The 21,040-nt window shown below is 44.0% G+C and overlaps 1 protein-coding gene across 5 annotated transcripts; it reads left to right on the forward strand.

Annotated features, from left to right (window-relative positions):
* The first annotated feature begins 416 nt into the window (after positions 1-416).
* Positions 417-20,602, forward strand: CPLANE2 (ciliogenesis and planar polarity effector 2). 5 transcript variants are annotated; one of them, XM_031962778.1, is made up of 6 exons: positions 417-492; positions 14,699-14,882; positions 16,147-16,299; positions 16,916-17,040; positions 17,642-17,778; positions 18,380-20,602. In XM_031962778.1, the coding sequence occupies exons 1-6, from the start codon at positions 454-456 to the stop codon at positions 18,639-18,641; spliced, it is 900 nt and encodes a 299-aa protein (XP_031818638.1). In that variant the 5' UTR covers positions 417-453; the 3' UTR covers positions 18,642-20,602. The 5 variants fall into 5 exon arrangements, with proteins under 5 accessions (XP_031818638.1, XP_031818642.1, XP_031818643.1 ...); XM_031962783.1 differs by lacking the exon at positions 417-492 and adding an exon at positions 13,525-13,640; XM_031962779.1 differs by lacking the exon at positions 417-492 and adding an exon at positions 13,550-13,805.
* The last annotated feature ends 438 nt before the right edge of the window (positions 20,603-21,040 follow it).

Here is a 21,040-nt window from a genome sequence, read left to right on the forward strand (position 1 = left end):
TGACCTCACAGACGTGAGAATTGCCCTCCCCTCCCCCCCCCCGACTATACATTTTCAGAACCCTCTATGACCCAGGAGAATGGATACTCCTCCTTTGTGTCACAGAAGGCATCCCATACCAAGCCCTGAGAGAAAAGAACAAAATGTGCATGGGGTGTAGAAGGAAAGCTGGAATTGGACTAAACAGATCCTCAGTCAAACTTTTAGACGTTTACTAGCGTTCATATAGTGTTGTAAGGTTAATAAAGCATTTTATGGGTCAACTAGTGCATAGAACACTGAGCTTGCAGTCAGGAAGATTCAGCTTCGTGAGTTTCAAATCCAGCCTTCGACATTTACTAGTGATCTCACCTGGACAAGTCACTTAATTCTATTTGCCTCAGTTTATTCATCTGTAAAATGAGCCAGAGAAAGAAATGGCAAATTACTCCTGCATCTCTGCCAAGATCCCAAATGGGGTCACAAGGAATCAGACATTATGAACAACATAAGGTTGGTAATGCGCTTTATATAATATCTCACTGAATCCTCACAATAATGCTGGGAGACAGGGGCTATTATTATCCCTGTTTGACATATGGGGAAATTGAGGCTTCACAGCTAATAAGTATCTGAGGCAGAATCTAAACTTATCTTCTGGGTATAAATCCAATGCTTTATCCACTATTGGCTGCCTTACTAGTTAAGCTATTTACTCAGAAAAAAACTCAAACCAAACCAAAACAAGTAGTTTGTTATTGGTATTGTTGGTTTTTAATTGGAGGCGGTAAGGGGATTCAACAGATGTAGAATGGAACGTGAACTTTCAGGTAAGATCGCTGAATTATGTCTTTCACTAAGGGGTTTTCACTGTGTTTAACAGACCTCTCACAAAATAGAGTGATCTGTAAAGTAAAAATAAAATGTGTCCAAAAGTCTTTTTTAAAAAAACCCTCCAAATTCTAAAGTTAGAAAAATGCAAAGGTGCAGGGGATACAAGTTCTTAACCAGGGGTCTGTAAATTTATTTTTAAAATATTTTGGTATTTCAGTAGAATCAGTTTCCTTTGTAACATTTCATAACAAACATTCTTCTGAGAAGAGGTCCATGGATACCAAAAAATTAAGAACTGTTGTTATAGACAATTGCTATCTATAAGATGCTTTTTTTAAGAGATAAAAATGACTTGTCCAGGGTCATACAACTAGCAATTATCAAGGCTGCATTTGATTCGGATCCTCATGTCTCCAGGACTGGTGCTCTATCCACTGCGCCATCTGACTGCACTATAAGTTTTCAGTGAGATAAATTTGTTTTTAGATGGTTTTCAATCATGTCCAGCTTTCTGTGACTCCATTTGAGGTTTTCTTGGCAAAGATATTGGAGTGGTTTGCCATTTCCTCGACATCTCATTTTATAGATGGGGAAACTGAGACAAATAGGGTGAAGTAGTTTTCTGAGGCTCACACAGGTAGCACATGTCTGAGGCCAGATTTGAACTTAGCAAAATAAGTATTCCTGATTCCAAGCCCAGTGCTCTATCCATTGTACCACCCAGCTCTTTTGAGAGATTAGTCAGATCTCAGGTTTAAAGAACCTCCTTTTGCTGACTAGGAATCTCATTGAATTTGGATGATAACTAAAACTGGAAAATCTTTTTAAAAAAAACATTTTCATTGTAATTATTATTGTTATTTTTTTTGGTAAGGCAATTGGGGTTAAGTGACTTGCTCAAGGTCACATAGCTAGGAAGTATTAAGTATCTGAGATTAGATTTGAACTCAGGTCCTCCTGACTTCAGGGCTGGTGCTCTATCCACTGTGCCTCCTAGCTGCCCCAATTGTAATCTTAAAAAAAGAGAAAGAAAATTTGAGAAAGGAACGGTCACTTTCCTAGTGGTAAAGGCATGAGTTGAGCTTTGAAGGGAGAGCTAGATGAATGGTAAAGGATGAGCCTTTTCCAAGCATGGGGGATGGTATGAGTGAACAAATGGAGATGGACAGGATGAGAAGAATCCCGTTTGCTGCTTTTTTAGGGTTCCTTAAGGGAGAATTGTATGAGATACAGTTGAGCCAAGAGTTGGGAGACACAATGGGGAGAGCCTTGATTACTGGAAGAGTTGGTTTCAGTCAATTAACCATCTCTTAGCTGTAGACCAAATGTTAGGCACTGAGGATACAAAAATGAAACATCCTCCACCCTCACAAGTTGCCTTCCACTTAGCATGGATCTTATTTGAATCATTGTCTTTTCCCCACTAAAATGGAAGTCTTTTGAAGTCAGAAATCATGCTTTTACCTTTCTCTCAAAGGGGGGATGCTTTAAGAAATATTTAGGTTCTACTGTGTGATCCTGGGCAAGTCACTTAACTCCAATTGCCACAGCAAAAAAAAAAAAAAAAAAAAAAAGAAAAAGAAAAAAAGAAAGATTTATGTATTTATTCTCTGATATCTTCCTATTTTATTGTATATTTTTAATAGTATTTTATTTTTTCCAAATACATAGTTTTAAATATTTGTTTTTATACTTCGTGTTCCAATTTTTTCTCTCTCCCTTCTTTACCTCCCCCCTTCCCAAGATAGCAAGCAACCTGACATAGATTAAATATGTGCAATTATGAAATATTTATTGATTGACCATCCAAAAAGTGCTTATATTAAATACTGATCTACCAGCGTCATGCCAGGAAACTGAATGGCTTCCATTTGAATTGTCTTAGGAATATTCTGAAAATCACCTCACAAGATAAAGTACCAGGTCTACCTTTGAACCAAACTACCATGTACTTAAACAGTACCACAGAGAGAACAGCTCTGTTGGGCTGGTCACGTTGTTCAAAGTGTGTATGCTTACCTAAAAGACTGTTCTATGGAAAACTCACACAGGGCAAGAGCTCACATGGTTGTCAGAAAAAGAAAATTGAAATGTGCAGAATTAGAGAATCCATCCCAAATGTTCGCCTGGATTATTTGTGCCAACCTGTGGCAGAGCATTTCAAGGTCATGTTGGTCTGATCAGTCACAGGGTGACACATTATAACTCGATTCTAATATAGTGACATCATTTTGGCGCTCTTTGAGAACAAAAGTTTGTTTTCAAAAGGACCAAAATGACCAGAACCAATGACATTAAAGTTGATTCCATAGGCAATAGGAAGCTACAGAAAGCCTTGAGAGGAGCCCTACCTTGACTACCTTAGGGAGATAACTTGGAAAACAATTTGGAGGGTGGATTTCAGAAGTCCTAGACTGGAAGCAGAAAGACCAGTTAGGAGGCACTCTAGGTGAAAAGAGGTGAGGACCCAAAACAAGGGTGGTGACAGAAGGAGTGTAGGGGTGGAAACACCATTGTGGTGGTGGAAACAATAGAACTTGGCAGCTGCTTGGTTGGGGGCGGAGGGAGAAGGGAAAGGTGACTCTGAGGTTATGTACCTGGGTGGGGTCATTAATCAAAGTGAAGAAGTTGGGACTAGGAAGGAAATTATTTCCTTGTGAACACATTGAGTTGGTGCTGAGAGGGTTTCTAGCAGGCAGGTTGGAAATAGGGGCCTTGGAGTCTGGGGAGAAGCAGATGTGGGAATACTCTGAAGAGAGGGGATAACTGGAGCCATGAGAGTGGATGAGATCACCACGGTCAAGGGGACAGTATATAAAAAAAGAAGTCCTTGGAAGATAACAAATAATCAATAGATAAGACTTTAAAAAGAATCCTGTAAGCAGGGCCCTGGGTCAAACTCTGGGGATTCATAGGCTAAAGGGAAGACTGTTTCTGCCCTCAAAAAACTTACATTCTAATGGGGACATGATATGACTATAAAAAAAAAAAAGGCATATTCAGAATGTATATAAGATGAATCCTAAATAGTCTGGGGAGGGAGAGTGAAAGCAGCTGGGGGCAGGGATCAGCAACCTCAAGTCAACAAGCATTTATTAAACAACTATATATATATACACATACAAAATAAAAAGTTGGAGCTGCTAGATGGATGAGGTTAGTGGCAGTCAGAGAGTTGTTAAAATCCTCTTTTAGTCGGTGCAGGTTCTTTGTGAATGAATTCACGAACCTGAAATATTAATTGGCAAAAATGGAAGTTTATTGTTGGATAGGAAGCCAGCTTTGCTAAGAGACTGACTTCTTTAGTGGCAAAGTCCTATTAGGGAAATGGAGGCTGGCACTGAGAAGAGAATGCCTTCTCAGCAGACTGGGTCCTAGCAAACTACTTGGGCCTTTGCAAGGAGTGAACCCAGAAACAGCTCTTTAAAAAGGAATCTTGAGGCTTCAGGTTTCAGGTTGAAAAGAAAGCCAAAGTTCCCAGACCTAGATGCTTGTTGGTATCCGGTCCAGATCTCCAATTGGAATTCAAAGGGTCTGGCATCCTCAAAAGATCAAAGGGGTGCTTTTTGATCAAGATTTCTTTATATATATATAAAATAGCTTTTTATTTACAAGATATATGCATTGGTAATTTTTCAGTATTGACAATTGCAAAACTTTTTATTCCAACTTTTCCCCTCCTCCCCACCCCCTCCCCTAGATGGCAGGTTGACCAATACATGTTAAATATGTTAAAATGTAAATTAAATACAATATATGTAAACATGTCCAAACAGTTATTTTGCTGTACAAAAAGAATTGGACTTTGAAAAGTGTACAATTAGCCTGTGAAGGAAATCAAAAATGCAGGCGGACAAAAATAGAGGGACTGGGAATTCTATGTAGCGGTTCATAGTCATCTCCCAGAATTCTTTCGCTGGGTGTAGCTGGTTCAGTTCATTACTGCTCCATTGGAACTGATTTGGTTCATCTCATTGCTGAGGATGGACACATCCATCAGAATTGATCATCATATAGTCGTTGTTGAAGTCTATAATGATCTCCTGGTCCTGCTCATTTCACTCAGCATCAGTTCATGTAAGTCTTTCCAGGCCTCTCTGTATTCATCCTGCTGTTGACCAAGATTTCTAATTGAATAACGATACTTAATCTCGGGGGATATGCCTTCCCCAGGAGGGCCTGAGACTCCAAAAGGGATCACAGATCAAAGGGAGCAGAGTTTTAGAGTGATAATTTTAAAGGGAACATAGTTTCACTCCCCCTCCAAGATGATACTGATTTAGTACTCATCTTCCTGAGGTCAAATTGGACCTCAGATACTTACTAGCTGTGTAACCCTGGGCAAGTCACTTTACCTTGTTTGCCTCAGTTTCCACAGTTGTAAAATGAGCTGGAAAAGAAAATGGTAAACTACTCCTTATCTTTACCTATATAAACCCCCAAATGGGGTCACAAAGAAACAGACATAACTAGAAGAATGACTGAACAATGACACAAATTTTAAAAAGCTACTTCTATGTGGATCACAACATAGTATTTTCACCTTTTTTGTTGTTATTTGCTTGCTTGTTTTTTTCTTTCTCATTTTTCCCCCTTCAAGCCAATTTTTCTTGTACAGCATGATAAATGGGAAATAAGTCTAGAAGAATTGCATACATTTATCCTATATTAGATTACCTGAATCTGTCTAGAGGAGGGAGGAGGTATGGAAGGAGGGAGAAAAATTTGGACACAAGGTTTTGCAAAGGAGCGAATGTTGAAAAATATCTTTGCATATATTTGGAAAAATAACAAGCTATTATTTTTTTTAAAAAATGCTATTCCTAGTGTTTAGCAAAGGCTGAAAAAATGGGGGGGGGCAGTCCCTGCTCTCAAAGATCTTATTATCTAATAGGAAAACAACATGCAAACAACCATACACAAAGCTACATACAAGCGATATACCGGGCAAGCAGGAAGTAATCAGCACACATAAGGTATTAGAATGAAGGCATCTTAAGGAAGGCTCCCTGAAGAAGGTAGGATTTTAGCTGAAACCTGAAGGAAGCCAGACATCAGGAGAGAGAGCTCGCTGCAAGGTGGACAGTCAGCAGAGGAAAAAAAGCAGCGAGTCTGGAGCTGGAGAATCTTGTTCCAGGATGAACCAGGAGGCCAGTGTCCTGGCTCAGAGGGGACATGGAGGGGAGGGAAGTGAAAGATTGGAAAGATAAGAGAGGGTTACATTATAGTGAACTTGAATGCTAAACAGCAGTTTGTATTTGCTCCTGGAGGTTTGGGGGAGTTTGCAGAGATGGAGGGCGACATGACTGGGGACCTGAGCTTTAGGAAAGATGTTTTAGTGGCTGAATGGAGGATGATTGGAGAAGTGAGAGAATTCGGTCACCAGCAGGCTACTGTATTTGTTGATTGTGCTTTGTTCTGGAAGAGGACCAATGGCATCAGGAAGGTGATGTCTTGACTTGGGTGTAAACTGAATTTAAGTGAAGCAGGACTGGACAAAGTCACCAGCAGGCTATTGCATCAAGGCATGAGATAACTAAAGAGCCAGAGGAGGGAAGGGAGGGTACTTGAGAGATACTGTAAGGGTGAAATTGGCAGGCTTTGGCAATAGCATGGAGGTGGGAGGGGAACCATAGTGAAGAATTCGGGATGACTCCCAAGTTGGGAGACTCGGTCTCTGGAAGGATGGTGGTACTTTCAACAATAATAAGGAAATGGAGCAACTAGGGAACACGGTGGATAGAACACCAGCCCTGAAATCAGGAGGGCCTGAGTTCAAATCTGATCTCAGACACTTAACACTTCCTAGCTGTGTGACCCTGGGCAAGTCACTTAACCCCAATCGCCTCAGGGGGAAAAATAGTAATAAGGAAATTAGGAAAGGTTTCATTTAGAAGTTGGCATTTGAACTCTCTTAAATCCAGGGATTCCAAGAGGCAGAGATGAGGGGAGCAGACCATTTCTGGGCTACAGAATACTAATATATAGTGTAAGTAAAGGTTAGTTTAAGGGGGATCATAGAGTTCATAGAAAGAAGTAGAATATACGGAAACTAGAAAGGTGATCTTTAAATGCTAAACAGAGGATTTTATATTTGATTTTAAGGGTACTAGGGAGCCACTCTTGTTGGGAGTGGAGTGATGAGATCAGTTTAATCTTTAGCAAAATCATCCTAGCAGGTGAGCAGAAAAGCCAGTTGGAAGACTGTACAAGAGTCTGATTAAGAGATGAAGAAGGTCTGAACCAGATAGATATTGTGAAAATAAAAAGGACAAGATTTGACAAAAAATGAGATAGTGAGTGAAGAGATCAGGATGATGCTGAAGGATGATCCTGGACAACTGGGAGTTTGGTGGTGCCCTTGACAAGTTGGGAAGAAGGAAGGTTTGGGGGAGAAAGATAATAATGATTTCTGTTTGGGACATGTTTAGGTTGAGGTGCCTGTATAACATCTGCTTCAAGCAGGGCATGAAGGAAGAGGAGGCAGTCCACCATGTCACAATATTTGAAGAGGGATCATGGAAGATGACTAAAAACAAAAAATAATTCTGGATTTGGCAATGAGATCACAAAAGACCTCAGAGATGGCCTTTTCTGTAGAGTGACCTCGGAGAAGACCGTTTCTGTAGAGTGGTGGGCATAGAAATTTGATTGCAAGATGGGTAGTAAAGAAGGAACATTGAGCATAGAGAGCTTTCTCAGATTATGGCAGTGAATAGAGAAGTAGATTTGTAGTTTGATGGGGTAACAGAAAAGCATTTATTTATTATTTATATATTGTTTGTTTAACTAGTGAAGACCTGAACATGTTTGCAGTTTAAAGAACTGTATTCTCAATGGAGAAAGCCCTGGAGATGCATGTGAGAAAGAATGATTTGTGAAGCAAGTCACAGAGATGGGAGGGGATAGAACCAGGGGACGGTATACATGGGAAAGGACAGGATGTGCCCTAGAGAAGGTCCACCTCTTCCCCAGAGATTGGAGGGAAGGGGAAACTGGGTGAGGATATGAAGAAGATTAGAAGCTGTAGAAATGGAGAGGTGAGGGCTCAGCTTGCACAACTTCGAGAAAGTTCAAGACCAGGTCATATGATGGCAGAGACGGGGTTGAGGGTAGCTCTGGGGGCTTGAGAACTGCTGAAGTATGAGATTGCACAAGAGATGAGTGAAAAAGATTAAACAGCCTATCTGGGGAGATAATCCAGTCAACTCAAGTTCCTTATTTTTTGCAAGAGTGCTTGGCGCCTGGGGACTCTAATGAGGCAGTTCCCCAGAGTTGAAAGGAACTTAGAAAGGGCAGAGGTTCTAGGGTGAGTTAAACGGGGCTTTTAACCAGAGGGATAACATTTTCAGGGTACTGCCAGAATTGCCCCAAGTAAACTTTTCCCATCTCAGGACTTGTCTCCCCAGCTGGCTTCATCCTTGATGATTGCAACGTTTTACTGAGGTTGATTCTTATGATGACCGTATCTCTTGAGCACTTCATCCATTCCCACAAAACGGCCTACTTACAGCTCTGAGTTTAAAGGGGAAATACGGGGCTCTGGGCTTCTTATCTCACAATGGCATCAGGCTGTCCATGACTACTGAGTAACCAGCTCCATTCAGTTCTCCAGAAGTCAAGAGATATGGAAGAACCTCCAAGGGCTGAGATGATCCAAGATATTGTTGGGGAATGGACAAGGAACTATAAGTAGACAGTGGTTAGGGTACAGGCTAGAATACTGGGATTAAGCTGAAAATGGAGTGGGATTGCCTTAAGAGGAGAGGTTTTCAATAGAGGCTGGATGACCACTTGCAAGGGGTGTTATGGAATCTTCCTGCTGGAAAGGTTGGACACAAGGAGTTTAGAGGTCCTGATTAGTCCTTGGATTCTGATATCCTAACCTAATGCTTCCTTTAGTTAGCTCTCTGGAAGGGAACTGTCTTAGAGAACTCAGAAATGAAAAAAGAGATCCAAAAGCCTGGAGAAAGGATATTAATGTTAGGCTCACAGATTCCATAAAGGGTCTAGAAATAGATTTCAAGGGGTCTAAGAACTAATATAAGTTTAAAAAACAAAAACAAAACACAAATTCTATCTTTACTCTCACTTATCTCTAACTACTGGTCATAAACAGTTGTTATATTCAGTACCCAAAAGGTGATTCTACACCTGGACATTAACATGTGGTCGTCATCAAAATCAGATTATATATTTTGCAGTCTAAGGTGGAGAAGCTCTTTATAGTAAGTTAGAAAACAAGACCTGAAGCTCACTGTGGCTCAGATCACAAACTTCTTTCAAAATTCAGACTTACATTGACAAAAGTAGGAAAAATCATCAGACGGCATAGATGTGACCTAAATAGCATCCTTTATAACATGAAGCAGAAGCAACAAATAGATTTAAAGTTTTGAGATCTGGTAGATAGTGTCTGAAATTGTGATTCAAAATATTGTACAAGAGGCAACAACAAGAAACATCCCAAGAAAGGTAAAAAAACAATGTTTGTCTGATGAGGCTTTACAAGTAGCTGAGGAGAGAAGGAAAGGAAAAGGGAAAAATAAACTCAAATGAATGCAAAATTCCAGAGAATAGCAAGGAGAGATCGTTTTCTTTTTTTTAATTAAAGCTTTTTATTTTCAAAACATATATAGATCATTTTCAACATTCACCCTTGCAAAACCTTGTGTTCTAAATTTCCCCCCTTCTCCCCACCCACTCCCCTAGATGGCAAGTAATTCAATATATGTTAAACATGTGGAATTCTTCTATACATATTTCCACAAATATGCTGCTCAAGAAAAACTAGATTAAAAAGGAAAAAAATGAGAAAGAAAATAAAATGCAAGCAAACAACAAAAAGAATGAAAATATTATGTTGTGATCCACACTCAGTTCCCATAGTCCTCTCTTTGATTGAAGATGGCTCTCTTCATCATAAGACTCTTGGAAATGGCCTGAATCAAGATAAAGTTTTCTTAAATGAACAATGCCAAGAAACAGAAGAAAACAATAGTAAAATGGGAAAGACAAGAAATATCTTCAAAAAAAATCAGAGATATTAAGAAAAAGTTTCACGCAAAAATGGGCATGATAGAAGAGAAAAATGGTAGTCACTTAATAAAAGCAGAAAAGACTAAGAAGAGGTGGCAAGAATATACAAAACTATAAAGATCTTAACATCACCTGTAACCACAATAATATGGTTACTTATCTAAAGCCAGACATTCAGAAAAATGAAATCAAGTGGGCCTTAAGAAGCATTGTTAACAATAAGACTGGTGGAGAATTCTAGCTGAACTATTTAAAATTCTAAAAGATGCAGTTTGTAGCTATTGGATATACCCTAATCCTAAAGAAGGGCAATTGTTCTCATTTGTCACACCAGCAAGGTTAGGCTGCAAGCTAGCTTTCAGCTACATGTGAACTAAGAATTCCAGAAGAGCAGGCTGGTTTTCAAAGAAGCAGAGGAACTGGAGACCAAAATGCCAGCATTTGGTGGATTATAGAAAAAGCAAGGGAGTTCCTAAAAAACACCCACTTCTGCTTCATCCACTACTCTAAAGCCTTTGACTGTGAGGATCACAACAAAACGTGACAAATCCTCAAAGAGATGGCAGTACCAGATTATTTTACTTGTCTCCTGAGGAACCTGCATGTGGATCAAGAAATGAACAAAAAGCAACTGATTTGTATCAAATTGGAAAAGAGGTATAACAACTCACCTTTATTTTTTTCACTTATACGCAGAGTACATCATATGAAATGCCAGGCTGGATGAATCAAAAGCCGGAATTAAAATTGCTAGGAGAAATATCAGCAAACTCTGATGACATAAATGGAAGAATTAAGAGGTCTCTTGATGAAGGTGAAAGAAGAAAATGTAAAAGTTGACTTGAAGTTTAACAACAAAAAAATCCAAGACCTTGTCATCTGGTAGCTTCATTTCCTAGCAAATAAAAGACATGGAAGCCATGTCAGAATTTATGTTCTTGGGCTCAGAGATGTAGATGGGGACTATGGCCATGAAACAAAAAGATGCTTATTCCTTGGAAGGAAAGCGCTGGCAAATCTGGACAGCAGACTAAAAAGCGAGACACCATCTTGCTGACAAAGGTCAAAGCAATGGCTTTTCCCATAGCCATGTTTGGAAAACTGAGAGCTGCAGAATCCTCGGTTTTGAGCCGTGGTGCAGGAGAAGACTTTTGAGAGCCCCTTGGACAGTAAGGGGAGCAAATCAATTAATACTTAAAGAAATTAATTCACGTTGTTGGCTGGAAGGTCAAATACTGAAGCTGAAATATTTGGGATAATGAAAAAAGTCACTGGAAAAGAACCTGATGTTGGTAAAGACTGAAGGCAAAGGAAGAAGGGGTTGGGGGAGGATGAGATGCATAGATGGTGTCATGCATGATATCATGGTGAGCTTGGACAGATTTGGGGATATAGTGGAAGATGGAAGCTCTTGGCGTGTCGTTGGTCCATGGGGTCACCAAGAAGAGGACACGGCTCAACAACAGTTATCCCCGTGCAAAAAGTTACGATTCCAGTTTCTTTAGGCTGCATTTTGTAGAGAAAAAAATTAAGTTCCCAAGGAGTGGGATTTTTTTCTAAACTAAGTGAAGGTGGTGCGGGGTGAGGAATAGAATTTGTAGCCCAATTATATCCCAAAGAGACCTTAAATAAGGGAAAGTGACCCAAATGTGCAAAAATGTTCGTGGCAGCCCTTTTTGTAGTGGCAAGAAACTGGAAAATGAATGGATGCCCATCAGTTGGAGAATGGCTGAGTAAATTGTGGTATATGAATGTTATGGAATATTATTGTTTTGTAAAAGGACCAGCAGGATAATTCCAGAGACTTGGAGAGACTCACCTGACCTGATGCTAAGTGAAATGAGCAGGACCAGGAGGTCATTATATACTTCAACAACAGTACTCTATGAGGATCAATTCTGATGGCCCTCTTCATCAATGAGATGAACCAAACGCCATTTGTCAATAATGAAGAGAACTGGCCACACCCAGGAAAGAACTTGGGAAATGAGGTGAAAGATGAGGTGAGATCTTTCAAGACAGAAAATAGAAGGCTTCATCTATTTCTAAAGTTTGAGAGGGGAAGGACTTTAAAATCGTAAGGGATACTTGTTCCTCCCTGCCCTAAGGGCATACTTAAACCCCTTTGTTATCCCCTCCTAGGACATCAGTGTCTTCTGTTTAGGTCAAATATGGGCAACTTGTACAATATATACAAAATATTGGTCAAGTTCAATTTCTGGTAGTTCCGTGTTTAATGTAAGATCCTCAGGTAAGGATGAGGGTCATGGTGGAGGGGTATTTGCATTAGGGATAAAAAGGTTGACCCTGCCCCGGTGCTTCCTCTCTTCCATTGTCTGCTCGATGTGTGACACCATGATTCTCTCAAGCAGATCGTGATATAATAAACTTTGCTTTGCTTCTAGAGATCTCTCCAGCTTTTTTATTAAATGCTGTCTGAACCACACAAGTGTGAACCACAACATAGCATTTTTACTCTCTCTTTTTGTCCGCTTGCATTTTTGATTTCCTTCTCAGGTTATTTTTACCTTATTTCTAAGTCCGATTTTTCTTGTGCAGCAAAATAACTGTATGGATATATAAACATAGTATTTAACGTGTACTTTAACATATTTAACATGTATGGGTCTACCTGCCATCTGGGGGAGGGGATGGGAGGAAGGAGGGGAAAAGTTGGAACAGAAGATTTTGCAAGGGTCATTGTTGAAAAATTATCCAAGTAATATTACTGTTCTGTAAGAAATGACCAACAGGATAATTTCAGAAAGACCTGGAGAGACTTACACGAACTGATGCTGAGTGAAATGAGCAGGACCAGGAGATCATTATATACTTCAACATTACTATATTGACTAGTTCTGATGGACCTGGCCATCCTCAGCAATCTAGATCAACCAAATCATTTCCAAAGGAGCAGTAATGAACTGAACTAAGCTATGCCCAGAGAGAACTCGAGATGACTAAAACCATTACATTGAATTCTAATCCCTATATTTATGCCCACCTGCATTTTTGATTTCCTTCCACAAGCTAATTGTACAATATTTCAGAGTCTGATTCTTTTGTACAGCAAAATAACGGTTTGGTCATGTATACTTATTGTGTATCTAATTTATATTTTGTGAATATATTTAATATCTACTGGTCATCCTACATCTATGGAGGTGGGGGGTAAGAGAAAATTGAACAAGAGAATAAATTATAATGCTAAAGAATATGCATATATCCTGTAAATAAAAGGCTATTTAAAAAAAATTATCCAAGGATATATCTTGTAAATAAAAAGCTATAATAAGAATAATAATTAAAAAAAAAAAAGAATTTGTAGCCCAATTGATTCCCGGTGTGTATTGATTGGTTGGAATTGCGCAGTCGCAGATGTTCAAGCGGAGGGCTCTCATTCACAGTAATTTTGAGTCAGCTCTTGCCTCTTTAAGATCCCCAGCTACTCGAGGTTGGCCACCCAGACCACCTGGGGCTCCACTTCCGCCCGGTCTGCGTTTGACTTCAATACGCATCTATAACCCCGCCCCGAGATCTAATCCCGTGGCCTAGGAAGAGCATTTTGCCAACCAGTGCATTGTTGCCAGGAAAGAACGCCAGTTTGGAAGGGGGAGGGGTAAAACCCCTCCCGGGTTTTTGCTCCATTAAAAAGAAAGCTTCGGGGCGAGCCTCGAGTTGTTAGTCAGACTTCCTTCGGGAGGCGGGTCCCGGGGCGGGGCCATGCGTGCGCAGTGAGGTCGTACTTAGCCGCGTGGAAGCTGGGGTTGTCTAGCTGTTGGGAGGCGGTGAGCAGTTCTCTGAGGGGGCCAGGGAAGAGCAAGTGGAAGAAGGGGCAAGGATGATTACCCTTTTTGGGCCCCAGAGAGAGAGGCGACAGTAAGAGGAGAGAGGGGTCTTGTTAATGTTCTCCTGGGGCAGGGGAGGAAGGGAGTCTGTCAACGTCCTCCGGGGTAAGAAAAGAAGGAGTCTTGTCAATGTCCCCCTGGGGTAGGAAGGGAGGAAGTTGTGTCAATGTCGCCCGGGATAGGAAGGGAAGGGATTTTGTCAATGTCCCTCTAGGATAGGATGGGAAGGGTCTTGTCAATGTTCTTCTGGGGTAAGAAGGGAGAGATCTTGTCAATGTCCCCTTGGGGTAGGAAGGGAGGGAGTCTTGTCAATGTCCCCCTGGAGTAGGAAGGGAGGGAGTCTTGTCAATGTCCCCCTGGAGGAAGGAGGAGTCTTGCAATGTCCCCTGAGGGGAAGGAGGGAGCTTGCATTCCCCCCGGAGGGGGGGAGGGAGTCTTCAATGCCCCCGGAGGGGGAGAGACTTGTCAATGTCCCTGGGGGGGGAAGGGGAGGTCATCCCCCTGAGAGGAAGGGGGAGTCCTTGCAATGTCCCCTGGAGGGAAGGGAGGGAGTCCCTTGTCAAATCCCTTGAGGAGGGATGGGGGGTTTCTGTCATCCCTTTGGGAAGGAAGGAGGGATCTTACCCCTTGGGGCTGAGGAGGGGGGGGGTTCTATAATTGTCCCCCTGGGACCAAGGAGGCAGGGTCTTCTTTCTAACCCCCCCAGGTGAGGAAGGGGTTTTGTAAATGTCCCCTTGGACAAGAAAGAGAAGGAGGGATGGTGGTGACATGGAGCTGCCCTTTTAGGGCATTGGATGAAGAGAGTGGACAATTAGACATCCTCAAGGGAGCAATAAAACATAAGGATGCCATGAATCACTCCCCCAAGATTCCTTTCTGGAGCTATGAGAGAATGAGGGCTGTGTAATTGCCCCTTTAGGGCAGTAAGAGAGCCTGGCCAGGTAGCTTTGTCCCTTGTGCAACAGGGAAGGCATACTTAGACAACTGTCTTCCCATAGGTCTTCCCACCAATATACCAGGTCCGTTACTTCAGCCTCCAACTCCTGGGAGTGGACTGTTTGGGGAGGGCCATGGCCCAGCTCCCAGCCCCAGGCTCTGTGATTGTCCCTGACTGGCATGAGAGCGCAGAAGGCAAAGAGTACTTGTCGTCCATTCTTCGGAAGAACCGGCGAAGGGTGTTTGGTGAGTAGTGACTCAGCCTCTGGTCTTTAGCCAGCCAAGGCCAGTGAGGCTCCCAGGAGCTTTCATTGGGAGTCAAATCCCAGCCCTCCGCTAAGTGTGGAAACGTGGGTAAGAATGCCAGTGGGCTTCAGGTCCTTCTTCAGAACATCGATGTGGTTGGAGCTCAAAGGTCCATTATAGCTCTGACTTTCAATGACCCTCTCTGGGCCGTTGGCTCCCAGGAAGAAAGTGACCTGGTATTTTAGTTCGTGTTATCTTTCATCTTTTCCTCCCATTTATCATCCCTGCCAGTTATAAATAAAGCTTTAGGGGATGACCTGAGCAATAGGATACTCATCAGATATGAGAAATGAAAGATGCTTTAGGATTTTGTAGCCAGAAGGAACCTTGGAACACAACAATGTAACCTAATTCTGAGCTGAGAGGATCATTCGTTTGCAGAATGTTTTAAGTTCTGAAGGATCTTGGAGTATAGAATATCAGAGCTGGAAGAACTCTTAGAATATAGAATGTCAGAGTTAGAAAGGAACCTAGGGTATAAAATGTCAGGGCTGGGAGGGCACTTAGAACAGGGAATGTTAGAGTTGGGAGGGCCCTTAGAACACAGTGTTGGAACTGAGAGGGTCAGTAGAGCACAGTATGTCAGAGCTGGGAGAGTCCTTAGAACAGGAACGTCAGCGCTGGGAAGGCCCTAAGAACAAGGAATGTTAGTGCTGGGAGGGCCCATAGAACATAGAGTGTTGAAGCTAGAAGGGCCCTTAGAACACAGGATACGAGAGTGCCCTTAGGCAGAGGATGTCAGAGTTGACACATAATGCCAGAACTCAGAGGGCCCTTAGAGATCATCTAGTCTAAGCTCCATATTTTACAGATGAGAAAACTGCGTTTCAGAGAAGAAAAATGATCTGTCAAAGATGGTATCTCCCCTGAGATTTTTCTTGAATCTTGGTTTTGAAAGAGGCTTCTGGTCCAAACACGCTCATGTTTGCAAGGATTATGTTTTACTCCTCTGGTACAAGGCTCTTTGTCTAGTATAATTAAAATTTATGTTGAATTCATTCATACATTTCAACCCATGTAGTTGAGCGAGCCCTGGACTGGATGTTAGAAGATCTGGGGCCTGTTTCCTGCAAAGTTGCCCTCTCTAAATTGCTGTCTTTCTCTGAGCCTGAACAATGGAGAGGTCAGACTAGATGGCCACTAACTGGGAAAAGGTTTTCTCTGGGGAGTGATGATCTGAAGCAAGGCTTCCTTATTACTCTAGGGCTGCTCGAGAGGCCAGTTCTACCTCCCCAGGTGGCTGCAGACACTGCAGGCTACAAGATCTTTGTTTCTGGGAAGAGTGGGGTTGGGAAGACGGCCCTTGTGGCCAAGTTGGCGGGCCTGGAGGTTCCTGTGATACACCATGAAACAGTGGGTAAGTGGTAATGAGGGGGAAGGCCTTGGGTCTAGAGTCAAGGAATTGGCTGCCTCTGCTGTCTTTGAAAAACTCACCTCTTATCAAGAGGTAAATAAAAGAATTGTAGAGTAGTCCTGAAGGCCTAACTGAATTCAGTTTCATGATATTATAACTGGTCAGATAAAAATGACTAAGTAACAATTCATGTTAGTTATAATCATTATATTTACATTTATCTTGAAAAGGAAATTCATTCATTACAAATAAAGAACTGGACTGGTGGGAAAAAAACAAATTCACCTCTGCTAGAAAATTTCCTCTAATTACATTGGGGTCCCTTGGTCTATTTCCTTGGACTCATGTATATATATCTATATCTATATCTATATCTATATCTATATCTATATATATATATATATATAGAGAGAGAGAGAGACTCCTCTCTTCTGTGTTTCATTGATGTTTTATTTGGTAGCTTTGTGTTTATTCCTCCTGATTGATGTCCCTCCCTCTGAGACTCGGGGCTCCCTTGTCTCTTGTTCTAGAGCCTCCCCGGTCTCTCCCCAACCTGTCTGGAGGGCCAGGGCCAGGGAAGGCCAGAGGAATGGAGATGATGAGTGTCCTCTTTCTCTAGGCATCCAGACAACAATAGTGTATTGGCCGGCCAAACTGCAGGCCAGCGACCGAGTGATCATTTTCCGCTTTGAGTTCTGGGACTGTGGCGAGGCAGCACTCAAGAAATTTGATCACATTCTGCCGGTGAGTGAAGGTGCAACAGGGGACACGAGTGCTTGCAGTTTGTTTTCTGCCGCCCCCCAGTTACATCTCGAGGGCCAAGACTGCCTCTGTATCTGAAGTTGCCGTCTGTCCCGGCACGCGGCTTTTTGGCCCCCATCCGTGCTAGAGGATGCATGGACAGCATTCCCAGGGTGGGGCCAGGGCAGCCCCCAGAGAGATCCTGGCAGAGTGGGAGACGGAAACTTTTGGGGCTCACTCCTGACTGCCAAGGGCCTTTGTCCTGCCTCGGGAGGAAAGGACAAGGGCCTGGGCAAGGCATCCTGACTGCTCCGCGAGCGGGAGAAGCCCTTGGCAGGACAGTGACTGATGGGGTGTATCCTGGGGCTCTCCTGGAGGGAGAGTCTGAAAGTGGCGAGACAGCGTGGTCTCAGGGATAGCCTGCTGAACTTGGGCTCAGAAAGACCTGGTTATATCCCAACTCTGCCACTTACTAGCTTTGTGACCTCAGGGCTGATCACTTACCCTCTTTGGTCCTCAGTTTTCCCATCTGTGAAATGGAAGGATTGTATTCAATAGCCTATAAGGGCTTTTCCACTTCTAAACTTATGCTCCTCTGATCCAGGCCTGCAAGGAGAAGACAGATGCCTTCCTCTTCCTCTTCTCCTTCACTGACCGTTCCTCCTTTGACGATCTCCCGGCTCAACTTTCCCGGGTTGCTGGAGACGCTCCCAACACTGTCAAGATGGTGATCGGCTCTAAGTATCCTTATGGCGTCTTCCCATTTTGATGGTCCTGGGAGCCCAGAAAAGAGTGCTTGTGTCTGGGGCTGCCCCGCTGCCCCGCTGGCTGGCTTCTGTCTGGGAGTAGGTTTCCCTGCTCCAGTAAGCTCTGCCCTCAGTCAGGAGGCAAGACCCCCTGGGGCTTCAAAAAGAGAGTGAGAGGCAACGTTGGCTCAGGGGATAGAGCTGGTCTCAGAGCCAGGAAGACCCAATTTTCAGTCCTGCTCAGGTAATGGTGGAGCACCGTGAAGCCTGAGGTTTCTCCTCTTTCTGAGACATCTGAGGGGATGTCGATCAGGATCCTGATGCTTTGCCTTTTCCAAGTTTAAAGGTAGATGACCATGAATGAGGCTGGACCGGGGACTTGTGGAGTGTGGGGCTCTTGGGTCTGGGACTGAACATCCTCGGGGATGTGGGGGCAGGGTGAGTGCTGGCCTTCAGCCCCGGGTTCTTCCCTGAGGGAGGTAAAGGACATTGAGTCTGAGGAAGAGAAGGCTTGAGGGCAGAATCTCAGGTCATTCAAAAGGGGCTGGGGACCGACAGGAGACACTGTCATTCATTTCCTTGACCTTCTTCACCAGGTTTGACCAATACATGCACACTGATGTTCCCGAGCGGGACCTCACAGCCTTCCGCCAGGCCTGGGAGCTGCCCCTGCTGCGGGTGAAGAGTGTCCCTGGGCGCCGGCTGGCTGATGGGCGCACCCTGGATGGGCGGGCTGGGCTGGCAGATGTGGCGCATATCCTCAACGGCCTGGGGGAGCACTTGTGGCACCAGGACCAGGTGGCAGCTGGGCTGATCCCTGGCCCCCAGGAGAACGCTCCAGAGGAGGAGCAGGGCTGAGGCGCTCCTGGAAGTAGGGCTTGGCCCGGCATTCCTGCCAGGGGAAGAACTGGCGTGTAACCTGGTGACACGGACAGAATACAGCTAGGCAGAAGGGCTGAGCCTGAGTCCCAGCGGCCACTCTTCCTTGTGTGTGTGATCTTGAGCAAGTCCCTTCGCTTTGATTCCTAACTGATTTTCTGCTCTATAAAAGGGAAATGCGCCTCCATTGCCTCCCTCTCAAGGAGATTGTTGGGAATGCATTTACAGGTTAAGTCGTGATAGAAAGGTGAAGGGGTAAGAATGATCCCCCCACTGGGCTGTTTGTCTGCGGGGTAATGGAAGGGGAGAGGAATTTGGAGTCCGAAGACAGGCTTTTGAATTCTGGCTCCATCACTTAGCACCTCTGGGACCCTTTTCCTCCTCTGTGAGAAGGAAGACATGGTTTGCAAGTTCCTTTTCCCTGGGGGGTGAGGGAGCAGGGAGATGAGATGCTCCCAGGTCTCCCCTCCCCAGCTCTGAGCCAGAATAGAGGAGAAGGGGGCAGAACCCAAGAGGACCGGGGCAGCTGGACGAGCCAAGGTCCCAAACCTTGGTGACTTCTGGAGGAAATGGAAGCTCCGCGGAGATATTCTGGTCTCAGACTAGCTCTTACAGACCTAGTCTTGGGACTGAAGAAAAACCACAGGGCTTGAAGTCAGAAGCCTTGAGTTCCAGTCCATACTTGCCGGAGGACCTTTTCAGGAGTTACCAAGTCTATCAGACTCTCCATTTACACAGTTCTCAAGGGCTCACCCACTGCAAGACCTTCTCCACCACTGGTCCTTCCCTCCTGGGTGGGCATTTGAATTCTCTTGGGTGGAGAGAAGGAGCTCTGTGGGGCGGAGGAGGGAAGACCCTCCCGGAGGAGCTGGAGGAAGAGGGGAGACCCTCCTGGAGGAGCTGGAGGAGGAAGGAAGACCCTTTGGAGGGCCTGGACTACTTGGCGTCCAAATTTAGCTATGGAGCTCAAGGGGAGGGCACCTTAACCTAAACTCGTATTTCCCCCTCTGTCTCCGTGCGCCTGGAGGTACTTTTTCTTTTTGGGACTCGGATTCTGAAGCCACTGGGACCAATTCTAGAAGCAGCGTTTCCATCTGAAAATCAGTATTAAGGAAAATGGTTCCCTGACCTGGGCCGTGGGAACCTGTTTTACATACGAATATATCTGCACAAATGTACATATTTGATCATTATTGAAATAGAACCCGTTTCCCTTGCAATTATTTATGCATTTTAAAACATCCCAAACCTCTTTGCCCACGACAAAAGAAGGGGCCAGAGCCTCTGATTTCGAGGTTAGGCAGGAACTTCGGGGCTTGGGCCCTCTCCCGGAAGTGGTTCTGTGGAGCTGGACAACGACCTCCCCGGGGGCTGGGCAGAGACTCCCCCGAGGCCAGAGCAGGGGGTGGCAGAGGGATCCCTCGCAGAGGAGTTGAGAGCCTGAACCTTCCCCTAGCCCCGTGGAGGAGGCTCTCTGCCTCCTCTCCCCCAGCCTCCTCTCTCCCAGCCTCCTTCCACATTCAGTGTTTAATAGGCCTCCCCCCCAGGGGCAGTCCCGCTCCTGCCCCAGACTCGGGAAGGAGGGCGAGGGTGTGGGCCACACTTGTGCTCGTAATTTTTCTAATAGCTGAGCAAATGCAAATAACATCGAAGGGGAGGCAGCTTGTATGGAGGAAGCAGCCAGGAAATTGTCAGGGAAACCTGGGTTTTTGATGCTAGTGATGGGGTCTTGCAGGCCCTCTCTGAGCCTCAGTTTTTTATTTTTCTTTCTGTAAAATGGGATGCCTGTGACTATTGGATTTAACATATTTCTGCCATGTTTAACATATATTGGACTACTTGCCATCTGAGGAGGGCGCTGGGGAAGGGGGGTAAAATTGGAACACAAGGTTTTGCAAGGGCTAATGTTGAAGAATTGTCCAAGCATATGTTTTGAAAAATAAAATGCCTTAATTTTAAAATATGGGATGCTAATACTTGGCCTAGAGGGTTCCTAAGGTGGCCCAAGAGTGGGCCAAGTATTTGTAAGCCTTAAAGCATAATAGGACTGTGAGTGGAGCAGAGGAGAGCTCCAATTGACCTTGGGGGGGCACAACCTTGCTGGATCCCAGTTTTCTTACTTGCAAAGTGAGGGGATTGGACTCTAATCTCTCCCAGTTTTCCATCTCTTAAGCTGATGCCCTTGAAATCAGTAGTGACAAATCCTTTGATCCCCTGCTTCAGTCTTTACTGATTCACTGGGTCCTTTGCCTTTTTTCTCCCGGGGATGAGGGGAAACCGCTCTTCAGTGGCCCAGAGACAGGATGGAGGGACCTTGAGACCTCCTCTGTAGTTCCAAACCAAGTGCCTCCTATCAATGTAAGCCAGCATCTGTGACG

This window comes from Sarcophilus harrisii, chromosome 3 (assembly GCF_902635505.1).
Source record: "Sarcophilus harrisii chromosome 3, mSarHar1.11, whole genome shotgun sequence".
NCBI lineage: Eukaryota > Metazoa > Chordata > Mammalia > Dasyuromorphia > Dasyuridae > Sarcophilus > Sarcophilus harrisii.